At 34.3% G+C, this 23,113-nt stretch overlaps 1 protein-coding gene across 6 annotated transcripts in view; it reads left to right on the top strand.

Moving 5' to 3' along the window:
- Window positions 1–23,113, top strand: part of ERBB4 (erb-b2 receptor tyrosine kinase 4) — a 1,134,420-nt gene that overhangs the window by 401,600 nt on the left and 709,707 nt on the right. For all 6 annotated transcript variants that reach the window (XM_084998988.1, XM_084998989.1, XM_021075968.2 and 3 more), the window contains exon 2: window positions 1,100–1,251. In XM_084998988.1, the coding sequence (XP_084855114.1) occupies window positions 1,100–1,251 (152 nt within the window). The remainder of the gene's footprint in view (window positions 1–1,099; window positions 1,252–23,113) is intronic.

The raw sequence follows: 23,113 nt of genomic DNA, 5'->3' as shown, positions 1-23,113 counted from the left end.
TGCTGTGAGAGTTGTGGGGGCAGGGGCAGGGAAGGCTTACTTAGTAATACAAAAATATCACTTTTAAAACAAAACTGTTACTTGTTTACTTTGATCATTTTTTGGTTTTGACTTATGTATACATATGTAGAAAATGAATAAACACTAAGTCCAAAAGAAAATCTATTTGAATGAAGTTAAATGTATTTACTTGCTTTATATCTCACAGCAAATGTGACTATTTTATCTCCTTGCCATATTTTCTATGGACCTATGCCTTCTTACTCTCTGTGCTTAGTACATGCAATCTATAAGTGTAAATGTATGATGTCAGTTATGTGCAGAATGTAAAAATGCTGAACTCACAGACACGGAGGGAAGAATGGTGGTTACCAGGACCGAGGAAGTGGGGAGATGTTGGTCAAAGAATACAAACTTTTAGCTGTAAGAAAAACAACTTCTGGGGATCTGATGTACAACATGGTGATTATGGTTAACAATACTGTATTATATACTTGAAAGTTGCTATAAAAGTAAATCTTAAATTTCCTCAAGCCAAAAAACAATGGTAATTATGTGACATGATGATGGTGTTAAATAATGCTATGATGATAATCATTTTGCAGTGCATAGTATACAAAAATCATATGTGTACACCTTACCTTACATAGTATTCTATGTAACTATAATTCAGTAAAACCAGAAACAAAAATATTTATCAGTGTGTCATTATGGGTCTTTTTTTTAGGGCCATACCCGCGGCATATGGAGATTCCCAGGCTAGGGGTCCAATCAGAGCTGTAGCCACTGGCCTATGCCACAGCCACAGCAATGCTGGATCTGAACCACATCTGTGACCTACGCAACAGCTCACTGCAATACCAGATCCTTAACCCACTGAACAATGCCAGGGATGGAACCTGCATCCTCATGGGTGCTGGCTGGGTTCATTACCTGCTGACCACTACAGAAACTCCCATTATCGGTCTTAATGACATTCGAAATGTTTTAGTTCAGGGAATTGGAATTGATTGGCGTGGAAGAGAGTTGAGGAAATACTGCCCTTGTGCATGTCATATAAAGTTTATATAACTTCCCATGTTTCTCCTTGTCTTGGCAGTGTGCGCAGGAACAGAGAATAAGCTGAGCTCTCTCTCTGACCTGGAGCAGCAGTACCGAGCCTTGCGAAAATACTATGAGAACTGTGAGGTAGTCATGGGCAACCTGGAGATAACCAGCATTGAGCACAACCGGGACCTCTCCTTTCTTCGGGTAAAGCTGTCTCTTTCTTTTTCTTCTCTACTTCGTGAATGGACAGTGGTGTCACAATGCATAAAGACCAGCTTCTTGTACTTGATGACTGTGTTCTTCTGCCCTGCCTGGCAGGGATCATGACTGTAGGCTGTAGGTGGGAGACAAGAGAAGTCAGGGCACACCCAGGAAAAGGACAAGATAAACAATGTCATCATGATTGACACCCCAAGTTGAGAACAGTTACTGTTGCCCTAAGATAGATAAAAGAATCTGTCAGGGTATGTATAGTACATGGTTTCTTGCAAGTGTGTCTTTTTCTGATTTGTAGGTGAGAGGAAAACTTGAGGCTGTGGAGTAGGAGAGTCAGACTCTCCTGAGGACCAATCAGATAAGAATTGGAAACTTGAGCTACTAGTCTCCTTTTCTGCCCATTTCTGTTACTTTGGAATTTTTAACCTATTTCATATTACCATAATGAGACTAATACTGTTAATTTTAAAAGAAAAATGACATCTGTTTTTGAAAACCAACAAATTATTGAGTAGACTCATAGGAAATCACAAGTGATTATCAAAGTCAACATATGCATGTGTATAAATGCAAATGTGTGTATAGGAGACACCCAGAGACCATGAGTCCTTTTACAAACTTGATTAGGCTCTCATTTAAAATTACTCTGTTCAAGTTGTTATTAGTACATAATGCCTACAGCTTCTTAAGTTTTGCTTTAACCAGATTAAGCATAGGAAAATCTGAACTTCAGATGGAATTTGACAAAGTGAGATGGGGATGTGGTATTTTGTACCACTAATAACTTATTCTTCATACAGAAAATTAATAGGATACATTTTAAATAATAGCCTCCCTAGAATATATTTGATCTTGTTTTCAAGAATGTTTAGACACTTCTTAGAAGGGCTGTCTTATATAAATAAAGATGTAAATAATGTATTGAATACTGATACATTAAACTGTTAGTAGTAGTGAATTATTTAGGGAACTATAGTAATTTTAGTAATTCTATACTGAGATAAGTAGTAAAAATACAGTGATTTTTTTAAGTCCTTTTTTTTTTTTTTTTTTTTTTTTGTCTTTTTGTCTTTTCTAGGGCCACTTCCCATGGCATATGGAGATTCCCAGGCTAGGGGTCTAATTGGAGCTGTTGCTGCTGGCCTATGCCAGAGCCGCAGCATGCCAGATCCGAGCCGCACCTGTGAGCTAGACCACAGCTCATGGCAATGCCGGATTCTTAACCCACTGAATGAGGCCAGTGATCGAACCCGCAACCTCATGGCTCCTGGTCAGATTCGTTTCTGCTGTGCCACAACGGGAACTCCGATTTTTAAGTACTTTGAATATAATAAAAATGTCTAGAAATGATAATTTCAAAATATACCACCTCAAAACCTAAATGACACTATGAGGTTTATGATATCTGCTTTTAAAATGATTATCATAGTAGTGTCGATATAGGGAATTAAGGTGTTTTCATATTTTATTGCTTGGTTGTTTATTGCTTGGTTGACAGAATTCTAATTCTATGAGTTATGTCATTTGTCATCGTTAACTATGATGTTTAATTATGACACCATTTTTCATTGAGTAGATAGTAAAACTTATTTAAATCTGAGAATGAGAAGATCTAAAAAGAACATAGCACTTTTTTTTTTTTCGATTTTTGGACTATTTTTTCAAGGAACACATACAAGCTATCCTAAAATAACTTCTTAAAATTAGTGCATCTGAGTATTATTAAAATTTGTTTGCAAAATTCTAACCTGTTTCGATTGATTGTTTTCAGATAGACTTTATTCTTCAACATAAAAGTAAAAACTTGGTGGTATATGAGCTGATGTGTAGATTTAGTTAGAAATGCCAAGAAACAAAATGATTCTGTAGAAAAGGAAAACTAGGAGATGAATTCTGAAATGAGAAATAGGTTAAATAGTCTATTAGAACAGAATAATATATGATAAAATTTAAAAGGCAGTCTTTTTAAGGTCTTTATTTTTCTTCATATGTTTGCTTTGCTCTACATGGAGCTAGATTTCACTGGTTTAACAAAAAAATAACACTAGTACTGTGACAGTCTTCAAAATAAATAAGATGGTCTTGGTTATTTTTTATAATTTTATTCTTAAGCTCTTAAAAGTAATAGGAAAGAAAGTCTTAGATTATTAGGAATATTAGATTAGATTAACAGAAACATTAGAAATTTGTTTGGAATTATAAAGTAGCATGTAGATCTTTGAGCCACAGGGTCTATACTGTTGGATATTCTACACTTTAGTAACTATTTTGAAGTAAACAGTAAGTTAATAGAATGAACGGATTTGGGAAAGAAAAAAGAAAGAGGACCAAAGTTTCTATTTGGAGGAAGAAATAAGTTTATTTAAAAAAGTATTTCTTTGTCCCTAAGAAACATCTCTAAAAATTGATATAAAGTTTGTACTAACCCATACATATATCTCAATTTTAATAATTTATTTAGATATAACTATAATAGGTTTTGTTTTTGGCTTACTAATGACATCTTTTTGTTTCACTTATCTTTTGTTACTTTGGAAAATACTCATTTCTAATTGTGACATATATTCATTCATGCAACAAATAGTCTTAGCTAAGAATACAATAGCAAGTAATCTATTGTTCTTCAGCAATCTTGTAATCTTGTAGAGGGTTATAAATGTGTAATGAATACTTACTATATATATGAATGTGGGTATATATGTATGTATATTATATATATATATGAAAATATAAAATTTTATAATTGCTAAAACATAAGCCAGAATCAGAATGAAGGTATGGCCTTATGTTAATGGTAAGCATGGGTGCTGGGCAAAAAAAAAGGATGGTTAATTCTGAAGAATTCAGGAAAAAAGATTTCATCAAAGATTTGCTTGGGTTGAATCATAAGAAAATGAATAGGGGCTCACAAGGTAGATAAGTGGAAGGGCGTCCCAGTGGGAGTAATAAGTCAAGGCTTAGAAAGAAGGTCCTAAATCAGAGTTAATAAATGTATACCTAGTGTTATTGCTTTAGATTCTAGACACTTCATACAAATAGGTCAAACGTTGTTCTCGCCCTCATGGAACCCAGAGTGTAGTGTGTATGAAGATTAATTTGGGGGTGGAATAAAGTATTAAGTCGGAGAGGTAGAGAGCCTTATACTGTAGATAGATATCTAGGAGACATCAGCACTCAAGTGACAAGTTAGTATCTAGGGATTAGATACAAAAGTCAAGGGACATTGAAAAGAGTTGGCCCAAGAAATGGTCCTAGGAGAGAACTCTCTGGGTGCCCCACTCTCTGTTTTTTTGATGAGTTCAGTGTCATAGCATAGTTATTTTTTATTATTGAGCCCTAAAAGCTATCACAGCTGAGATCTTTATATTACTGCATTGGCTGAGCCATTATTTCTAACTATACCTTAGAATATGCTACAAGTTCTCCATTTAATATAAAATGTTACTCCTGCTGATAACTGAATTATGGTTCATATGTATTCGTAGAAGCTTCCCTCCAAAGTACCTGATCTGTTCAATATTGGCACGTTGTAATAAGTAGAGTTCATATAAAGGATATCTAGTTATTTTACATTATGCTATTATTTCTGATAAGTTTTGAATTGTATGAGTGAATAATGAACTTTAAATAACTCATCCTGGAGTTCCCGTTGTGGCACAGTGGTTAACAAATCCGACTAGGAACCATGAGGTTGCGGGTTTGATCCCTGGCTCCTTGCTCATTGGGTTAAGGATTCGATGTTGCCATGAACTGTGGTGTAGGTTGCAGACGGGGCTCAGATCTGGCGTTGCTGTGGCTCTGGCCTAGGCCGGCAGCTATAGCTCCGATTAGACCCCTAGCCTGGGAACCTCCATATGCCATGGGAAGCAGCCCTAGAAAAGGCAAAAAGACAAAGAAACAAAAACAAAAAAACAAAAAATTCATCCTATGGATTGTATGGGCCTCGTATATATGTAATTGTAATTCATTGAGTCACTTCTTATAGAGGTATGCAATTTCCCTTCCTCTAAGAATAACTCATGCCTATAATTTATTCAGAGAGACATCATAGATAGGGATCTTACATTTCCTTTTGAAATTTATTTCTGTCTATAAGAGCTTAAGAAATTATTTTTGTTTTAAAAATATATTTTCATCTCTAATTTGCAAGACTGTACTACTGTAATTGTTTGTTTTGTATGAAATCACTCTAATTTCTATGATTCATGAGTACATGTTAACTAAATACTTTGTTTATTACCTCGTTCACTATCTGAATGGTCAGCGTCTAGAACAGTGTCTTAAATATAGTAGGTTTTTATTAAGGATTTGTTGAATGGACAAATAAGTATCTTTCCTAATACTTAATAACACTCTTAAATCACTGTTTCACTTATGGTATGTTCTCTAGGTGAATATGAGGGACCCACTTCATGTTATTTCAGTGTGACACCTCCACAGGTCAGATATGTGACTATAAGACACAGGCTTAGGATTTGGAATTATAACTAAGAACATTCCATTTCTGTAACAGTTATCTTCTTGACCACTTGGTTACTAGCTATTTTTCTTGTGACTTAAAGGTCAGAGAGAGTTATACAGACAGCTGAATGGATGCAGTACACTGCAACAGACATAGAGACTAGAGAAAGAGACCATTCACCCCAAATTGATAATGGGGGAGCCCCTCACTTCCACGTTTCACTCAGCTTCTGAGGAATGGTTGCATTCCAGCCTCTGGGTCCATAAGGTACTCTTAGAACTTGATAGTAACTTTGAAGTGATTTCCCCCCTTTTTTTTCCCTTAAACTATGTAGGGTTATTTTTTTTTTATTATTGGTAAAATACCCATCTAGTCTATTTCCCAAGATCTTAAGAAAAAAGCAAAAGTGACCTTTGAAATTGAATTAAAGATGTGCTTACATATAACCAAAAAAAAAAAAGCAAAACTAAAATGTTTTATAGATACTTACTTAATCTTTGTTAGATATATTTTATTGAAATACTTTGAAATGCATTCTTTCAAGATGCTTTTAGTATGTCAACCTTGATGCTTATCTCTACATACCTTTTAACCCAACTTTGTTGTAAACTCAAGTTTTTATATTTCTTTTCGGGAAAAAAAAAATCTAGTTGGCAATATTTAACATTAGCCCCCTGAGACACTGCATAGTTGGCTAGAAAAAGGCCCTAAAACGTATTTACTATGTGCTTTATCACCGTCACAAGGTTAAGACTTATAATAGAAAACAGCAAAGCATAAAAATCACAGATTTTGTGCTATTGTCTTACACTTTGTGAACTCTCTAAAACAAGATAAAATACAGCAAGTAATGTGAATGAACTATTAGACCTTTCACCGTCATTAAAATTCTTGAGTTTTCTCTCCATTGTCATTCCATTGGTCTTCCTTTCTACTGCTGGCACTCAGTAACTCAGAGCTTCTAACAAGGTACCTGACCTGCTAGCTTTTATACTTTAAATTTATCTGTTTTATATATTCACTCTAAACACATAAGTTTTAAATGTCAACTAAGTATAAAGTAGTGTGATGTATAATGTAGTACAGATACAGAATTCCTATCTTCAACCATTGCTTTAATAAGTAATCACTTTTAATTTGTAGCTTGAATTTAGTTGCAAATAGTTTTGGAAAATGTGTATGTTAGGAAGGAAGACAGAGATATATACACTTAGCAGTGATCCACTGACCTGGAATATTAACAATTTCAGTAATTCATTGGACCTCTGTATGCTGCATTCTAGAAGCCTTAAATCTTAAATGATTATATGTCTTTTTATTACTGTAAAATAAATTGATACATTAAAATATCTTTTCAAAGAACAGCATTAGTATTCTGTTATTGATAGCAAAGGGCAATGACTTTAAAAAAGTATAGCCTAAAAGTATAGTCTTTTAAAGCAAAAAAGATTTTTAAAGGTATTTACTCTCAGAAAATGAGTAATAATATTCCACAATGGAAATGCAACAAATTTTGACAAAAAAATATGCTTTTATTGTGTATTTGACAGAACTATAGGAACTTTTTTGAATATATAAGAAATAGTGCTGGGGTTTCCCTTACGGTGCAGTGGGTTAAAGATCTCATGTTGTCACTAAAGTGGTTTAGGTTGCTGCTGTGGCGTGGATTTGATCCCTGGTGGAGGAACTTCCACATATGTGGGCTCAGCCAGGGAAAAAAAAAAAAAAAAAGAAAGAAATAGTGCCGTATAAAACCATCTACTTTTAAAAATAAAGCTCTAGCATTCTTTGTAGAAATCATGTAGTTAATTTTTCTTTACCAAAGAAAATGTCCCATTCTTAAGTTGTCTTTTTGTTGATAATTAATATTTTATAATGCCATGGAACTATCATCCTCTAGATAGATAGATTTTTCATATATGAGAAGGTTGCTTTTTCAACCACCCTCCACAGGACATGGAATTTGCATCATTTACCAAGTGCTGGTAATGGGCCTGCATTATTTCATTCCCATACTTACGCGTAGTTACTCTTCTGACTAAGAATAAATATTTGCAGAAAGACAGATAAAGCTGTAACTAGGAGACTTCAGGATTCTGACTCTCTCACTGGAACCTAAGACCTTGGCTTAATTAGTGTGATTTTGTTACGATAAATCAGGAATGATGCTTGCCAATAATGAGTTTCAACTTGCAACAAGTAACCCTGCTTTCACGTATTTCTTAGCTGTTTCCAGTAAGGATGAACCAGTCATGTTCAATATAAAGTTCTGAAATATTTGCATTTCAGCCTACTTCCAGCTTCAGGGCCTACCTTTTATTCTCCTATGGCAGTTCAAAGAGGATGACTAAAATTAAATCCAGCAGTGTGTACAGGGGGATTATATTTGTGTTGTGTTATTTCCATATTCTACTCTGTCACACTGAACTCTGTACTTGGGATAAACCAGTTGCTATGTAGTATGATTTAACAAAACTCTACATTGAAAAATTCATTATTAAAATCATTTATAAAATACTTTCCTTAGTATAGTGTCATTAGAAAATGATTTATTGAATATTTTGCTTAAACAGTGGCTACCACTGCCTATCTATGTTTGTTTTTAGATCATTAGATACCAGATAGAATGACTTGTGTGAGAGAGATTGTGTTGGAGAGATTGATGGGAATTAGAATGAGAAAAGTAGTGATATTCCAGAATGACTAAAAAATTGGACAGGAAACATCATTTAAATTAAACATCTATGGCATAATAAAGGTGTGTCTGTGTATATTATTCTCACATTTACCAAAAAGATAATTTAAGCCCACATTTTCTAAATCAGCATATCTATTTCAGCTGCACACATATTTTATTTTACTTTTGTTGTCGTTGTTTTTTCTTTTTTGTCTTTTTGCCTTTTCTAGGGCCACACCTGTTCCCAAGCTAAGGGTCTAATCAGAGCTATAGGTGCCGGCCTACGCCACAGCCACAGCAATGCCAGATCCAAGCCACATCTGGGACCTACACCACAGCTCACAACAACACCGGATCCTTAACCCACTGAGCGAGGCCAGGGATCAAACCTGCAACCTCATGGTTCCTAGTCAGATTGATTAACCACTGAACCATGACAGGAACTCCTGCACACATATTTTAATTGGATTGTATAGCAATGGAGAACAAGTCTGAATTTAAGTTTTCCTGAATAACTGTGTAAGATAAATAAGTGTATATCTGTGACTCCATTAAATAGTGGTCAAATATACAAGATTCTTATATCAAGTATTTTTAGTCTTTTACTTATTGAAAAAAATAGTGGAATTTCTTTTTCCATATCACTACATGGGACAGAAGGCAAGGAAAAAGTATGAAACTCAACATCCGAGATACTTAAAACTAACCATCATGGGGTTCAAAGAAATTGCACCTTCAAGAAATACATCAGTCGGCTAAACATGTATTAGGATAAGATAAGGTGTTCCAGCTTTTTATTTAATTTCTCTTTCTGTTTGAATTTTGTGTAAAACTACAGTTGTGGTAAAGTATAACATATTTGCTGTATTTAGATGATGAAATCTTAGCTGGGTGAGATGGAGAATACTAAAAATGAGGTAGAGAGAGTAACATTTTAACATGTTTGTTGGGCCAAAGCAGATATTCTGGGTTAAATGGAATTTTCAAAGCTTTGATAGTTTCTGAAAGCTATTTCTAAGACTGTTAAACATAATACATATGCAATTTTGTACATATATATTTACAGCTGGCTTTTAAATTGAAACTTGATTTTATACTAAATCTAATCATAGAACTTGTATTGCAATTGAAAAGCTATGCAATTTACACTTGGCCTGGAAAAATATTTTTTTCTTCAGAGGTTAAATACTATTTAATCTGAAAATATACATTGATTCAAAATCCTCATGCTTTTCAGTGGTTCCAGATGTAAAATCAAGAGATAAAATGTCTGTATTCTTGCTTTGCAGTTGTATAAGCAGATATTTGAAACTTTCTTCCTAATCATGTAACCAAAATTTTAAATAAAATATATACTTGACAGTTTTCTGTATAATATATCTTAAAAATATTAAACACAAAATAAATTCCATAATACCTATAAAATAAATATTAGAAGGAGTATTGGAGAAATAGAAATAAGGTATATTTATACAGTATAACTTATAATTCTAATAAATATATAAACATTTGCATATATATTATAAATATAATTTAGTGACCATTTATATATATATATATGCATAAATATTAATTACCACCTACTTTCTAAGATTGAGTCACATTGGTTTAAAATACTAGCCCAGTGTAATGTTTCCAAGAGAATACTATTAAAAATAAAACTGATTAACAGTTGTCCTTTTTTTTTTTTTAGTCACTAGATTGTAATACATTTTCCAGGGAAAAAAGTGCCCTTATTGCAAATGTACTTAAATTAGAAATGAATTTGTTAAGAATCTGAGCAGATGAATAGTGTTTCTTTATACTTCTGGGGGTTGTGGTATTTAAATTTGGCTTAGGTGGTGGCTATAATGAATTTACAGGCTCGTCTTAACCTTAGTTAGAAAAAAATGAAAGTAGCAATCTCATCTCACTCTATGATTCTTAGATACTCTGCTCTGGAGAAGCAGGGTATATATTTTGAGTGTATAAAAGTTATTTCTTCACTTTTTAAATGTATATGTAGCCGAGACCTTGGTTCAAAGAAAGAGAACAAATGATATCTATTTGAATTTTTAAAGCTAACTAGGAACATTTTGGCAATGGGCTGCCTTTTAATTCTAAAATCCAAACAATGGAATATAAACAAATAAAACCTTTTTTAAAATTCATAATTATGTACATTTTCATTAACTTTAGTTTTTTCTGATTCTTAAAATGAAAGACTTTATTTCATTTCAAAGAAGGACAGGCTTAAACTTAAAAGTTTCGTATGAGACCAAGTCAGTTTTAAAGGTCTCTCTTCACTAATCTAGAGTATAATTTAAAGTTCAAAAGCGTAAAAATAAAATGCAAAAACATTCCATTTAGAAACACTATAATTATTTCCTCTGCACCCTAATTTGAACCCATCTAACTATAAAATAATACATTAAAACATGCAATTGAAAGTGATAAAAAAATGGAAGTATTTGTTTTCGTAAATGCATGCCTCTTAGAAATCACTACTCTTAATTTAAATCTCTACATGGAAATCAAAATATGTAATTGAACATTGAAGTAAATCCTATTAAACAACTTGATGCCACATTTGTTTCCAAAAATAAAAGTGAATACTGAGTGTCTAGCACCTGTGTTCCCTTAGTAAGAGGTGGCTCCGTCTAACCCTTGGGTTTCTTCCTTCTTTCTTTGAGTCCCCAGGCAGCAACTATTGAGCTGTGCTCTGAAGATTTGACAATACATTTTTATGAAGATTTTTTACAGGTTCAGCTTTTGGGTGGTAGTGATTTTGTATTTTCAGAAAGGTGCAATTGCAAGTCAAACACTTGGTTGTTTTTAGGAGGAAATCAATAGATACAAATGCACAAAAGCTGTACCTAGAGTTTTTTTTTTTTTGAACAATCTAAAACAGAGTTTCATGTGGAAGCATTGGGAAGTGTTCATGAAAGAAATTAATGAGGCAATGGGAAGAGCTCATGAAAGAAAAGTAGTGGAAACTACAAGCAAATATGTACTATATGCTAGATTACTTTCTTTCTTAAAACTTTCTATGCTCTTAGGACAATGGTCAAAATTCTTATGTTCCTATATTTTCTGGTCCTTCTTATAAATATTATCTTCTGCCATCACTGATGATATTAAAACTTGTCATCTTTCATAGTCAACTTCCTGTATGTATTCAGATCTAACTCTACTGCCTTTTCTTTCATGCTCAGAATTTCACTCCACCAATACTCATAGGCATGTGTCCTTATTCACATCCAGGCTCAATTCTGTTCAAATTTTAGATCTCCTTTTAAGAATCATTTCCTCAGGGATGCTTTACTAACTCCATGTCCTACTGAATTTCTCCCATTATTACATTTCATAGCACCCTGTATTTCTTCATAGCACTTCCATTATAGCAATTATTTAAGTATTTGTTTACTTTTTATCTACTCTCCTATTAAATAAATACCTTGAAGGCAAGGGCCATGTCTAGTTCACTGCAGAATTCTTGACATTACACAGGGACTGTTGTAGAGCCGCTGCTCAGAAAATGTTCGTAGAAGAATAAATAAGTTGAATAACAATAAGAGTGAATTATTTTATTCTTGATAACATTTGTAGTCAGGAAAATAAATCATTGAATGGGACTTTTTTTTTTTTATGTTACTTAACTTTTCTAATTGAAGTCCCTCTCCTAGTGTCTTGTAAAATCCATGTCTTTCACCCAGGAAATGATTTGGTTAATAATAAATAGTATGCTACCTAGTTTGGAAACATGAGAAACTTAAGTTTCAACCTACACTCATACACAGAAAACTAGTAGATGGTTTGATGCCTTTGCTGTGCAAAGAGCAAAAGCATAACCTTCACAACTTAAAGCATCTTCTTGCTTGCCCAAAATACCTGAGACTCCCTTCATTAACATGATTTTACTCTTTATAAACTAAGGTCAATATGCTTTTTTTTTCCTTTTTTTTCCCCCTCTCTGGAATGTCCTTATGCCTTTCTCCTTTGGAAAATCACCATCTTCTAAGAACTTCTTCTAAATGTAAAGTTATCTCTATTCCCACAACCTTAACCTGTTCCCTAAATTCAATCTATATTCCCTTCTTGCCCCCTCCACTTACCAAGACAAGGAGAATTAATCTTTTCCGTTGTTTCCTCCATAATGCTTAGTGCATATTTCTTCTATACCATATGTACTTGTTGATGGGCTGTGAGATGTACTTTGCATTTTCATCACTTTATGTAGATATTGTATAGCATAAATGTTCAGATGATTTTTGTCACTGAGCAGATGAGTTAAGTGGTTTTCTCACAGTGAATTTTCTTATACTGAAACTCTATTTTTTTATAATAAGAAATATAGTATTTATAGGCATCCTTAGAATTACCTTTTAGGTTGGCATGGGCTAATTAATACCTGACACATACAATTTCTTGAGATAAGTACAAGGCACTGTGCTAATTTTATGCCTAATTCCATCTGCCACTCCTTACTGTAACCCTATGTCTAGGTGTTATTATTCTTATTTTCTAAGTGATGGAGTGTAGTGATTTTTCAGGACCTATTTTAAATTTTAGAACTGGATTGATTTTTGGCAGAAGATGGCTCTTGAAAGAGCCACTGTAGTTAGGGACCCTGGAGAGACCCAGGCTCACTCAGTGCAGGTGGCAGATGGAATGAGGAAAGCTCTACTAAAAACATTTGTGACAAATTTATCAACTTTAGTATTTAGACTTTATAATAAATAAATAAGTATTCACTTATTGACAAAGTCTTTATTGACTGCCAATTTTTTTGTAATTTGTTGCATTGTATTTTACAAAGATATATAGAGCTATAAGTTAGTGGTTCCTAGCTCAAACCTTATAAATGCTAAAAGAGTGGTGCAGATAGTAAATGTCACAGGCATTCCCAGAATGGACTCTAATCCCTGTAAGGGCAAGCACTGCATCTCATCCTTCTTTATATCGCCAGCACCTAGCACCCTGCCTGGTATATGTACAAGAAACTGTAAGATAAATAATGGATGGTAGAATAGTATGTATTTATATGTCTATGGGGCAGGTGTCATAAAAAGATTCATAAACATGTTTTCCTGCTCCACAAATAAGGAACTTGGAAGTTACCACTCTGTGCTAACAACAAGTAAAACACTGAAGAGAGTGAAAAATCAACTCTTCAGAGGCACCCAGTCATAGAGGAGCTCATACAATGCTGTGAGATTTACCTCCAGAAGCTCAATCCAATGTCCATTTTAAATAGGGGAGAAAAATCCCCTTAGACTTCTAGCAGGGGCAGGAAGTAGAACCATTTTGAAATGCACCATTCTTCTTAACAAGTTCTCTTAGTGGAAGTTAGTTGACTAGAGTCTAACCTGCTAGGTAATCATTGGAACCTAACTGACCTATGGAAGGTAAATACCCAACTCTAGCCCACTCTAGACATCCCATCCCACCAAAAGGAGGAGATAAAAACAGAAACACTTGTGGTGTTCAGAGTTCAGTAACACAGGCTCACTAAAACTAAGATCTAATCATAGGACTATAGAACACTTTCTGTCTCCTCACTATATTACTAAAGGCCTATCTAACCCCCTCCTTTTACCTAACACGCCCTCTGAATACCAAGAAAACAATTATAAAGCATGTAAAAATCATGTTCTGAAGAGACAGAAGGAGACATAGCAGGGATGTTTGTATTACCAGACTGGGAATTTAAAACAGCTATGATTAATATGCTAAGTGCTCTAGTAGATAAAACAGATAGCATGTAAGAACAGATGGTCAAAGTAAGCAGAGGGATGGCAATCTTAAGAAAGGACCAAAAAGAAATGCTAGAGATCAAACAAACCAACAAACAAACAGTGTAACAGAACTGAAGAATGCCTTTGATGATCTTATTATTAGACTGGGCATGGTTGAGGAAACAATCTCTGAGTTAGAGGATACATCAATAGAATCCTCAAAAACTGAAAAGCAAGAACAAAGACTAGGGGAAAAACAAACAAACAAACAAAAAAAAAAAACAAGGAAAAAAACAAAAAACAACAGCAAAAAAACAGAATAGCCAAGAACTGTGAGATGGCTGTGTAATTCCAACTATATGACATTTTTGAAAAGGCAAAGCTTTGGAGATAATAAAGAGATCAGTGGTTGCTGGGGTAGGTGAGGGGTACTGGGGAGAGGTATGGAGAGATAAATAGGCAGATCACAGAAGATTTTTAGGACAGTGAAAACACTCCATATGATATTATATCATGGATATTGTGCTTTTGTATACTTTTTTATACTTTTGTAATTATGTCATTATATTTTTGTCCAAACCCATGGAATACGAAACACCAAGAGTGAACCCTAAGTAAATTATGGACTTTGGGAGATTTTGATGAGTTGATATAGGTTCATCCTTGAAAAAAAATATGTCATTCTGTGAATGATGTTGATAATAGGAGAAGTTATGCATCTGTGGGGGCAAGGAATATATAAGAAATCTGTCTCCCTCTCATTTTTGTTATAAACCTAAACTTCAGATAATAAATAAAGTCTCCAAAAATTTATAGAGGAAATAAAACATAATATAGTTGTGTAAAAATAATGATTTATAAAAGATGAGAAAGAATGGAAAAGGAATTCTAGGTGTATTTCCACTTGGAGAATCTCAATTTTATATTCACTGTGCAAATGTGGAGGCTAAAAAAGACAAGTAATTAACAAATAATTATCTTGTTCATGGAGGAAAAGTTGAGATGCAAGAGAAACATGGGAGTGGTAAGACATTAATGTAGAAAAGGGATATTAGGGCCAAACTGTGGTAAGCCTTTAAGACAAGAGAGAGCCATTATTAATGAGAAAGTGTTATTTGGCAAACTCAATCTTGTGGCACTATGGAGTTATTTCAGTATCTGAAGTTTTGCGTTTTTTTTTTTTTTGTTTTGTTTTTGGTCTTTTTGTCTTTATAAGGCCACGCCTGTGGCTTATGGAGGTTCCCAGGTGAAGGGTCTAATCAGAGCTGTTGCTGCTGGCCCACCTACACCAGAGCTACAGCAATGCCAGATCTGAGCTGCATCTGCGACCTACACCACAGCTCATGGCGAGATCCTTAACCCACTGAACGAGGCCAGGGATCAAACCCACAACCTCATGGTTCCTAGTTGGATTCACTTCTGCTGTGCCACCACGGGAGCTCCCAGTATCTGAAGTTTTGATTAGTAGCTTGATGAGATCCTGGAACCAGTTGATTGCAGTGATAGTTGAAAGTATGAGGTACATTCAGTCATTGCTGTACAGGCAATAGTCATTGTAAATCATTATAGATTTAATAAGGACTCAATGACTAACTAAATGTAAAGGTTGGGGTGAGGAAGTAGACAAAAAGACTCTGGGGTCTCAAATCTAAATACTTAGGCAAATGTAATAGAGACAAAGGAAACAGAGATGGTTGTTGCCAGAGATATCTGGTGGTAGCTTTCTTGAATTTCTGTTTTTAGGATTTTAGTTTTTTAGGAATGGCCTCTCAATAGAAATGTGCTTTGCACACCAGTTAACTGTCAGGGCTCAGTCAAATGTCAGATAGGAGGGTAGCCAGAGAATGGACATTTTAGTAAAGCATTTATCAGGATAACTTTTACTTGCAAGGACTAGGTGACTACTGCATTTATTTCAAATTCTGTAATTAGTTTCAGCAAATAAGAAGTAAAGCTCACCAAATGGTTGGTTGTGCTTAAGCCTCTGGGGGCGATAGCCTAGTTGTCTTTCTTAGAGGTGTAGTCCCCTGAAGAGCTTGGCTTAACCTTGTGTTTGCTGAATGTAATTGCAGCATGTTTAGAATCAAGATGTAGAGCTGCATTTTTACTGCAGGAACTAATTTGAAAGCAGTCCTGGTGACAAAATGCACAGATAACTCTGCTTTTGAAAAGTCCCATTTTGATTTTCCTTCTCATCAGTTAAAGGACGTATCACATGTCAATGAATCGGGACCCCATTGGGCATTTTTCCTTAGCTCTTGTTTTGTTTCAGTGAGGCACTTGCAACAGCACTGGCTTTATTACTCCTCATGAAGCAGGATGTAGGAAATATGTCAGCATTCATGGAGTCAGCAATCCAGTGTCCTTCCTAAGGAAAGAGAGGGCTCAAATTAACCAGCATGTGATGCAAATGAAGAGGAATGTGGTAAAAAAAAAAAAAAAAAAAAAAAAAAAGTTGTTGTTTTTTTTAAAAAACAAAGAGATAGGCCATGTTTAAAAACTTAGAAGAAAAGAGGAGCAAGCAATAAATGCAAGTCCGTGGACAGGCTGGATTTTGGTGAGGTGAGAGAAAGCCAGAAGTGCGGGAATATATTAGTAGGTAAAGCCTGTGTTAAAGGGACTACACTATGCTTTCCAAATTGCTTAGATTTTTAATCTTTTGAGTGGGAGAGCTTAACCTTAAAAAGAGTTGACTCCTCCATTCAAGATTTATAAGGCACCTTTTGCCTCAGTATCTTCATGTTTATGCACAATTTGTCTTTTTAGTTGAGTGATTCTCATTGTCCCTGTGAAGTAGTGGGACACTTCTGTTTTGCTGATGAGGGCACTGAGGCACAGAAAGGTTAACTGGCTTGCTCAGGGTCATGCTTCAGTAGCTGGCCAAACTCAAACTTAAAACATTCTGGAGAGAATCACTTAAGAATTCATAACAGAGTTTATACAGATATTTAAGCTCAGTTAATGTCTTCTCCGTTTTCACTATAGAATTCAAACCTGAAAAGGAAACTGAATAAATTGTCACAATATGTTCTCAAACAAAAATAGATCTTGTCTTTATATTGATATTTAATTATTTAACAATGACATATATAATAAGGCCCTCCCCCAGTATACAGGTGAAAAAAAGCATGTGTCCTGCTAGCATAAGCACTGCTAAAAGGATAGTCTAATCCATTGGTCAGTAAGCTACTGAGCACAGATTCAGTGACTTTTCCCAGACCACATTTGGACTATTGCGTTCAGACAAAGACCCTATATTTAAGGATAGATTTGACTGACTTAGATGGTGTCTTTGCGTTCAGACAAAGACCCTATATTTAAGGATAGATTTGACTGACTTAGATGGTGTCTATAATAGGGACAATATGTTTTCAGAAAACCATGTCTCAAAAGTAACAGTTGAAAGAAGTGGGTGTGTTGGCCCTGGTAAGGAGAGGACTAAAGGAAAACATGGTAATTGTTTTCAGATATTTCAAGGGCTCTCATAGAAAAGGGAGTGGCCTAGTTTTGAGTTGTTCCAGAAGCCAGAATTAGGCAGAAGTTAAAAGGAGGCAGATTTTGGCTTAAAATAAAAATTTTGTTGACAATTAGAGCATTCTAACAATATAATGGGGTGCCTTGTTAGGTGGGTAAAATAGACAGGAACTCTTAATTGAACACCTTGTTTTTTCTAGACTCTGGGCCATTGGCACCATAAAGCAGCAAAAAAGAAAAGATGAATTTAAAGAGCCTGGCACATTGTAGGCACCCAATGAAGTTTTTTTTTTTTTTTTTTTTTTTTGTAGTTCTCGTGCCTTCCATGGGTATGTCTTACTTTATATTCACAACAATCTAGTGAGATTGTCATTATTGTCAACATTTTGCAGAGGGGGACAGAATCTGACAAAATCAAACAGCAAAAAAAGGAAAACGTAGAGGCTTTTCATTTATTTTTTTGACTCTTCCACTTTCTTGGAGAGTGATGCTATTTCCCCTTCAGATACTCTGTGCTGTTCAATTATACTTTAGTAAGACAGTGATATTTATAAACTTCTAGTGATAGATTTAGCACAAGGTTTTTGGACGTAGCTGATGTGATTCTTGAATCAAAACTTCATCCAAAATCATCTTCTGATTTTCCTTTACAACTTTATTTTTTACTTTTGTTCTATCCAACTGGGATTTAAAGAATATTGTGGTATGGTATAGAAAATATTAGCATGACCCCTCCACACACTATTATCTTTCTTTCTTTAAAACTTCATTCCTTTGGTCTTGAATGCTTTTTACTTTTCGGTCTTTCATTAAAATGCTAAAATGCTTGAATTGTTTGCCTTGGGAGGGTTAAAATGTGTTAACTACCATCTGGGATATGAGATTTTATCTTGACTAGAGTTAGTTGACTTTTCGTGGATCTTTCTTAAATAACAGTTTTGCTTATTGAACGATGTCTTAAAAAGTGTCTAGATCTACTCTCTAAGCTGCTTTTGTGTATTCTCTATATGTCCTGTGTTGTTCTGGTTGTATCTTTGTGGGTGTGTGTGTGTGTGTGTTGCTGTACCCATGACACAGGGAAGTTCCCAGGCCAGGGGCCAGGGATTGAATCAGAGCTCAGCTGTGATATATGCCACAGCTATGGCCAAGCCAGATCTTTTAACCCACTATTGTGCTTTAACCCACATCTCCATAGTGACCAGAGCTGCTATAGTCAGATTTTTAACCTACTGTGCCATGGCCGGAACTCCTTACTCTGGTTGTATCTTTATTCTTTCCTGCCTAAAATTTATATATTCTTGGCTCATTTCTACCACAATGCTTATCTTATTTTAAATAGTTAATGGAAAAACAGAAAATCTAGGTTTAAATTCTCTGATAGTGTGATCTAGTACAAATTAATTACCTCTCTGAGTTTCCTATTTCTCTTTTGTAAAATAAAAGATTAGGACAGTATTTTACAACTTAATCAATATTAAAATGTCTCCACAATTTTTGTTCTACCCACATGAAATCGTACTTTTTTTTCTTTTAATTTTTTGTTGAGGGTAATTTTTCTACACACATAAATATATTTTAAAATTAACTTCCATATTACTACCAATAATGAAACTCCAATATATTTAATATAAAGTAATTAGACATTAATGCGAAGAAAAAGAAGAAAAAGCATGACTGCCAAAGACTCAGAGCCTGAGGATTTCTTTTTCTCTCCCTTAGGAAAAGAGAATAGCAAGAGTTAGAGATTTGTTTGAGATACAGAGACACCACACTGAGACTTTCTCTTTGATGTAATCAGAAGAAAGAACTTTCACACAATGTGGTTCAATGCTATTTAATGTACTCTGTGTACCTGAAATTATTTTGTTTACCACCCTTTGGGAAATACTGGACTTAAATATTTCCAATGATCTAGACATGGTCTCTAAGCTTAGAGAGAACGTGATCTGTCAAACTAATTTATAATGAGGTTCCAACAGTTGGTGACTCAGTGTATTTCTTCATATTAGATTCTCCCCAGGAAGTTTAAGTTATTGGGGACTCCACTGAAGGAGATATTTTGGGACCCGTAGCATTACCAGAAGTCACCTACTCTTATTTCTTAGGGAATTTCCTAATGGAGTACTCTAGTCCCAAATTACATTGAGAAATACTGTCTTTATGAAAGACAAAAGATTTTGGTGTTTGATAAATCTACTTATTTGACCTTGAATGCATTCCTTAACTTTTTTTAGCCTCAATTTCTTCTTTGCAGTAAGAATGCCAACATCCACAGGGGAGACTAATGTAATGATAAAATGTCGACAGTCTACCATAGTGCCTAGCATATAACAGAAGTTCAAAAATGCAATTTTTTTTTACCCAACTTTGAAGTCTAAATATTCTAGCAAAGTGCAATTCCACTTGATTTCTGCTTTTTAAATATCTTGTTATCATAAAGAACTTCAGATTGCTTTAGTGTAATACTGGATGTGCGTTATAGTGTTATAGTTAAGATAATGGGCTCCAGAGTCAATAGCTTGGCTTGAGTCCTCATTTATGGGCCCAGTGAACCTGGGTGAAGTATTTAACTTTATCTGAAAATGGAATTTAATAGTACCTACCTTCCTACCTTTTGGGTCATACTAGTTTTAAATGAGTTAGTAGAAACATTATTAAGAACAGTAGCTGCCACAGAGTGAGTACTCAATAAACATTTAATGATTAAAATCTCAATGTTTTAAAAAGTGAATTAAAAAATATTTCTAAGAAATATTTCATTCACTCATCATCTTTCTAGTGTAAAAACAAAAGTTGCTTTCACATTAAAATATCATAACATTAAAAAGTAAAAAAAAGAGAAAGAAAATAAAAATCTTAAACAGTCTCTTTACTGAGTTAGCACCACATACCAATCTTTGATATACAGACATGGGACATAAAAATAGTTTAATACTCATGTTTTCTATTGATATTTTCACTAAGATTAAAAAAAAATCATTGATTCGCCATTCTTGTCAGCTCTTTATATATGCCTATAAAAGACAAGTCAATCATTTAATTAGACCATTAATCATTTGGGTTGTAGCAAGTAGAATACTGATATTATTAGTATTTTGCTTAAATTTGGTTACATTTTTAACTAAAAACTATTGTTCTCCAAATGAGATACATGTAGCATTCCTCATATGTTTTTATTGGCTTTATATATTCTATTATATATATAATTCTCAGGAGGAGAGGAAGCACTTTCCAACCTTTTAGTGACTGGTACAAAAATATTTAAGAAAGACCATCTGAGAAATAATTTTTTAAGGGAATAAATAAGTGAGATGAATGGGCAATGCACAATGTCTAGGTGGCTATTAAGAGGAATTTCTGACTCAACTAAACTTCATTTGCCATATATTATTTTTAAGTCCAGCCGAAAGGAATATTTTTAACTTTCTGTTTCTAAGTTTATATTCTTATAGCTTTGAGATTATTATGGTATTGTTTCTCTAGGTATAGACTCATTATTTGTTGTGCTATACATAATTTCATTGATCATTGCATACAGCCTGATAGTTTGTCCCTCAAGAAGCCTAGAAGTCTTTGCCCCCTCCAAAAAAAAAAAAAAGAAGACTTTATAGTACAGAAAATTTTGTCTTTTTGATGTTAAAAGTAATTTGAATATGTTTTTATCTTGATCCAAATGCACAATGTTAATTTTATTCGTAAATTGTTATTTTGAATGCCTACTATGTGCCAAACACTGGAATGCACGTTTTAAAAAAAAATTTTGTACACTGCATATCTGTCTATTAACGCCATTAGTAGAAGTTCATAAATTAGCTCTCCATATTTAAGTTTCGTATGTGGAAAAATGCTGATTTTATTAACAGACTTACCAAACAAGGACTGGTCCCTTGGCTCTACCCAATTCTAGATAAAAAATAGTCATCAAAATTTGGCTAACCCACACATCTCATACACAACAGCTCTAAGATGTCAGCAGATTTTGAAATAAGATGATTAGCAATGCAAATGTGCCTACTTACCTGTGGCTTGCAATAAGCAGAATAAACAAAAACATAAATCTCAGGAGAATAGCAGCCCTCCAGAACTCTGCTTTAATGACGCCGAAGGATTCAGGACCTAGTTATCTAAATGCTTATAAGTTTCTTTGCATTTGGCCAGGACTTATTTTTTGCTATAAAACCTCCCCCACACGCACTCAAGCAGAATGATTGCTTCCTCTTTTTGCTCCGATGGGTCTCAGTATCTATTTTTATTTCATTTATCATATGATGTTACAAATGGGTATTCACTTGGCCATTTCTTTGAATTCAGGATGGTGATCTGTGACTTATTTATCTGTATGTCCTCGACCTTAGCATCACATCTGACACATTGTGTTTGTGGATTGTGAAATTAATATATCCTAATTATGTAAAAAGAGCACTTTTATAAATATATTAGCATACCTGTAGGAATGTAAACTGTTAGTAAGAATTACAGGATAAAGGCTGAATCATCCCAACAATTTATAAAACCAATGACAAATAATAATATTTTTCCCATATCAGATACCCTAACCCTAACCCGTTACCCTAACCCTGTACAGTGATCAGGGAGAATAGTTTGACTTCAAAAATTATAGCAGCATCTTGGGATTAGTACTAGAGATGTAAAACTTAGCTCTCTTTTTCCCCACCTACTCTTACCCTATCCTCCACTTTCAGATTTTGTTTTCTTTTGCCGTAAATGCAAATATCGATAATTGAGGCCAAGATAAGGTCCCCTGATGTAAGAAGTCATTAGCTGAAAATAGCCATCTTGTCAATTGATCTATTGTAGGCTTTCAGTTTATCTTGGGGTTCAAAAATCAAAAACAACATAACCCGAAACAAACAGCAGTGTTCTAATACTTAAAAGTTAGTAATGACTGTAATACCATTGCTATACAATCCCTTAACAGCAGTTCACTTTAATATGTAAATAATCATCCAATCTCAATGGAACAGCTGTTTTAAAGCTACAGCATTCATCTTCTCATCTGCAAGCATGCATTTGATAGAAATGGTTATCAATGTTATCTTTAGAATTAGCAGGCTTCAGATATCCAACTGTAGATAGCCCTTGTAATCCTCACTAGCCTCTATACTGATAACTTTATGACAGGAAAGAAAAAAAGGAGGGATTTAAAGAATGTAATTAGATAAAGTCATCTTGGAAAAAAAATCTCTAAATAAAGCGATATAGAGTTGACTTCTGAAATGAACCAGTAGAATTCTAAACTGGCATTGTCCTAGAGCTAAGTTAAAGCTTTGAGATAAGGTAGAAGCTTGTAAGAAAGTAAGGCAATATGTTTTTATACCTCAAGATAAATGATTTCATAACAATGTCTGCTATATGTGGATTGGAGATGTGACATTAATTGTGCCCTGCTACCAAGGTCATCAAAGTAAAACTATAGCAAGGTGTATATGGACTCTTGGGAGGTCAAAAGGCACATTCACTACAATGCTTGGTAGCAAACGCAAACGGAGAAGGCTAGTT

This window comes from Sus scrofa, chromosome 15 (assembly GCF_054392235.1).
Source record: "Sus scrofa isolate SSC_HxYL_T2T_F1_AM1 chromosome 15, Sscrofa_HxYL_maternal_Yorkshire_Landrace_v2.0, whole genome shotgun sequence".
In the NCBI taxonomy this organism is placed as follows: Eukaryota; Metazoa; Chordata; class Mammalia; order Artiodactyla; family Suidae; genus Sus; species Sus scrofa.
Note: the sequence above shows the minus strand (reverse complement) of the source record. Positions and strands in the feature narration are given on the sequence as shown.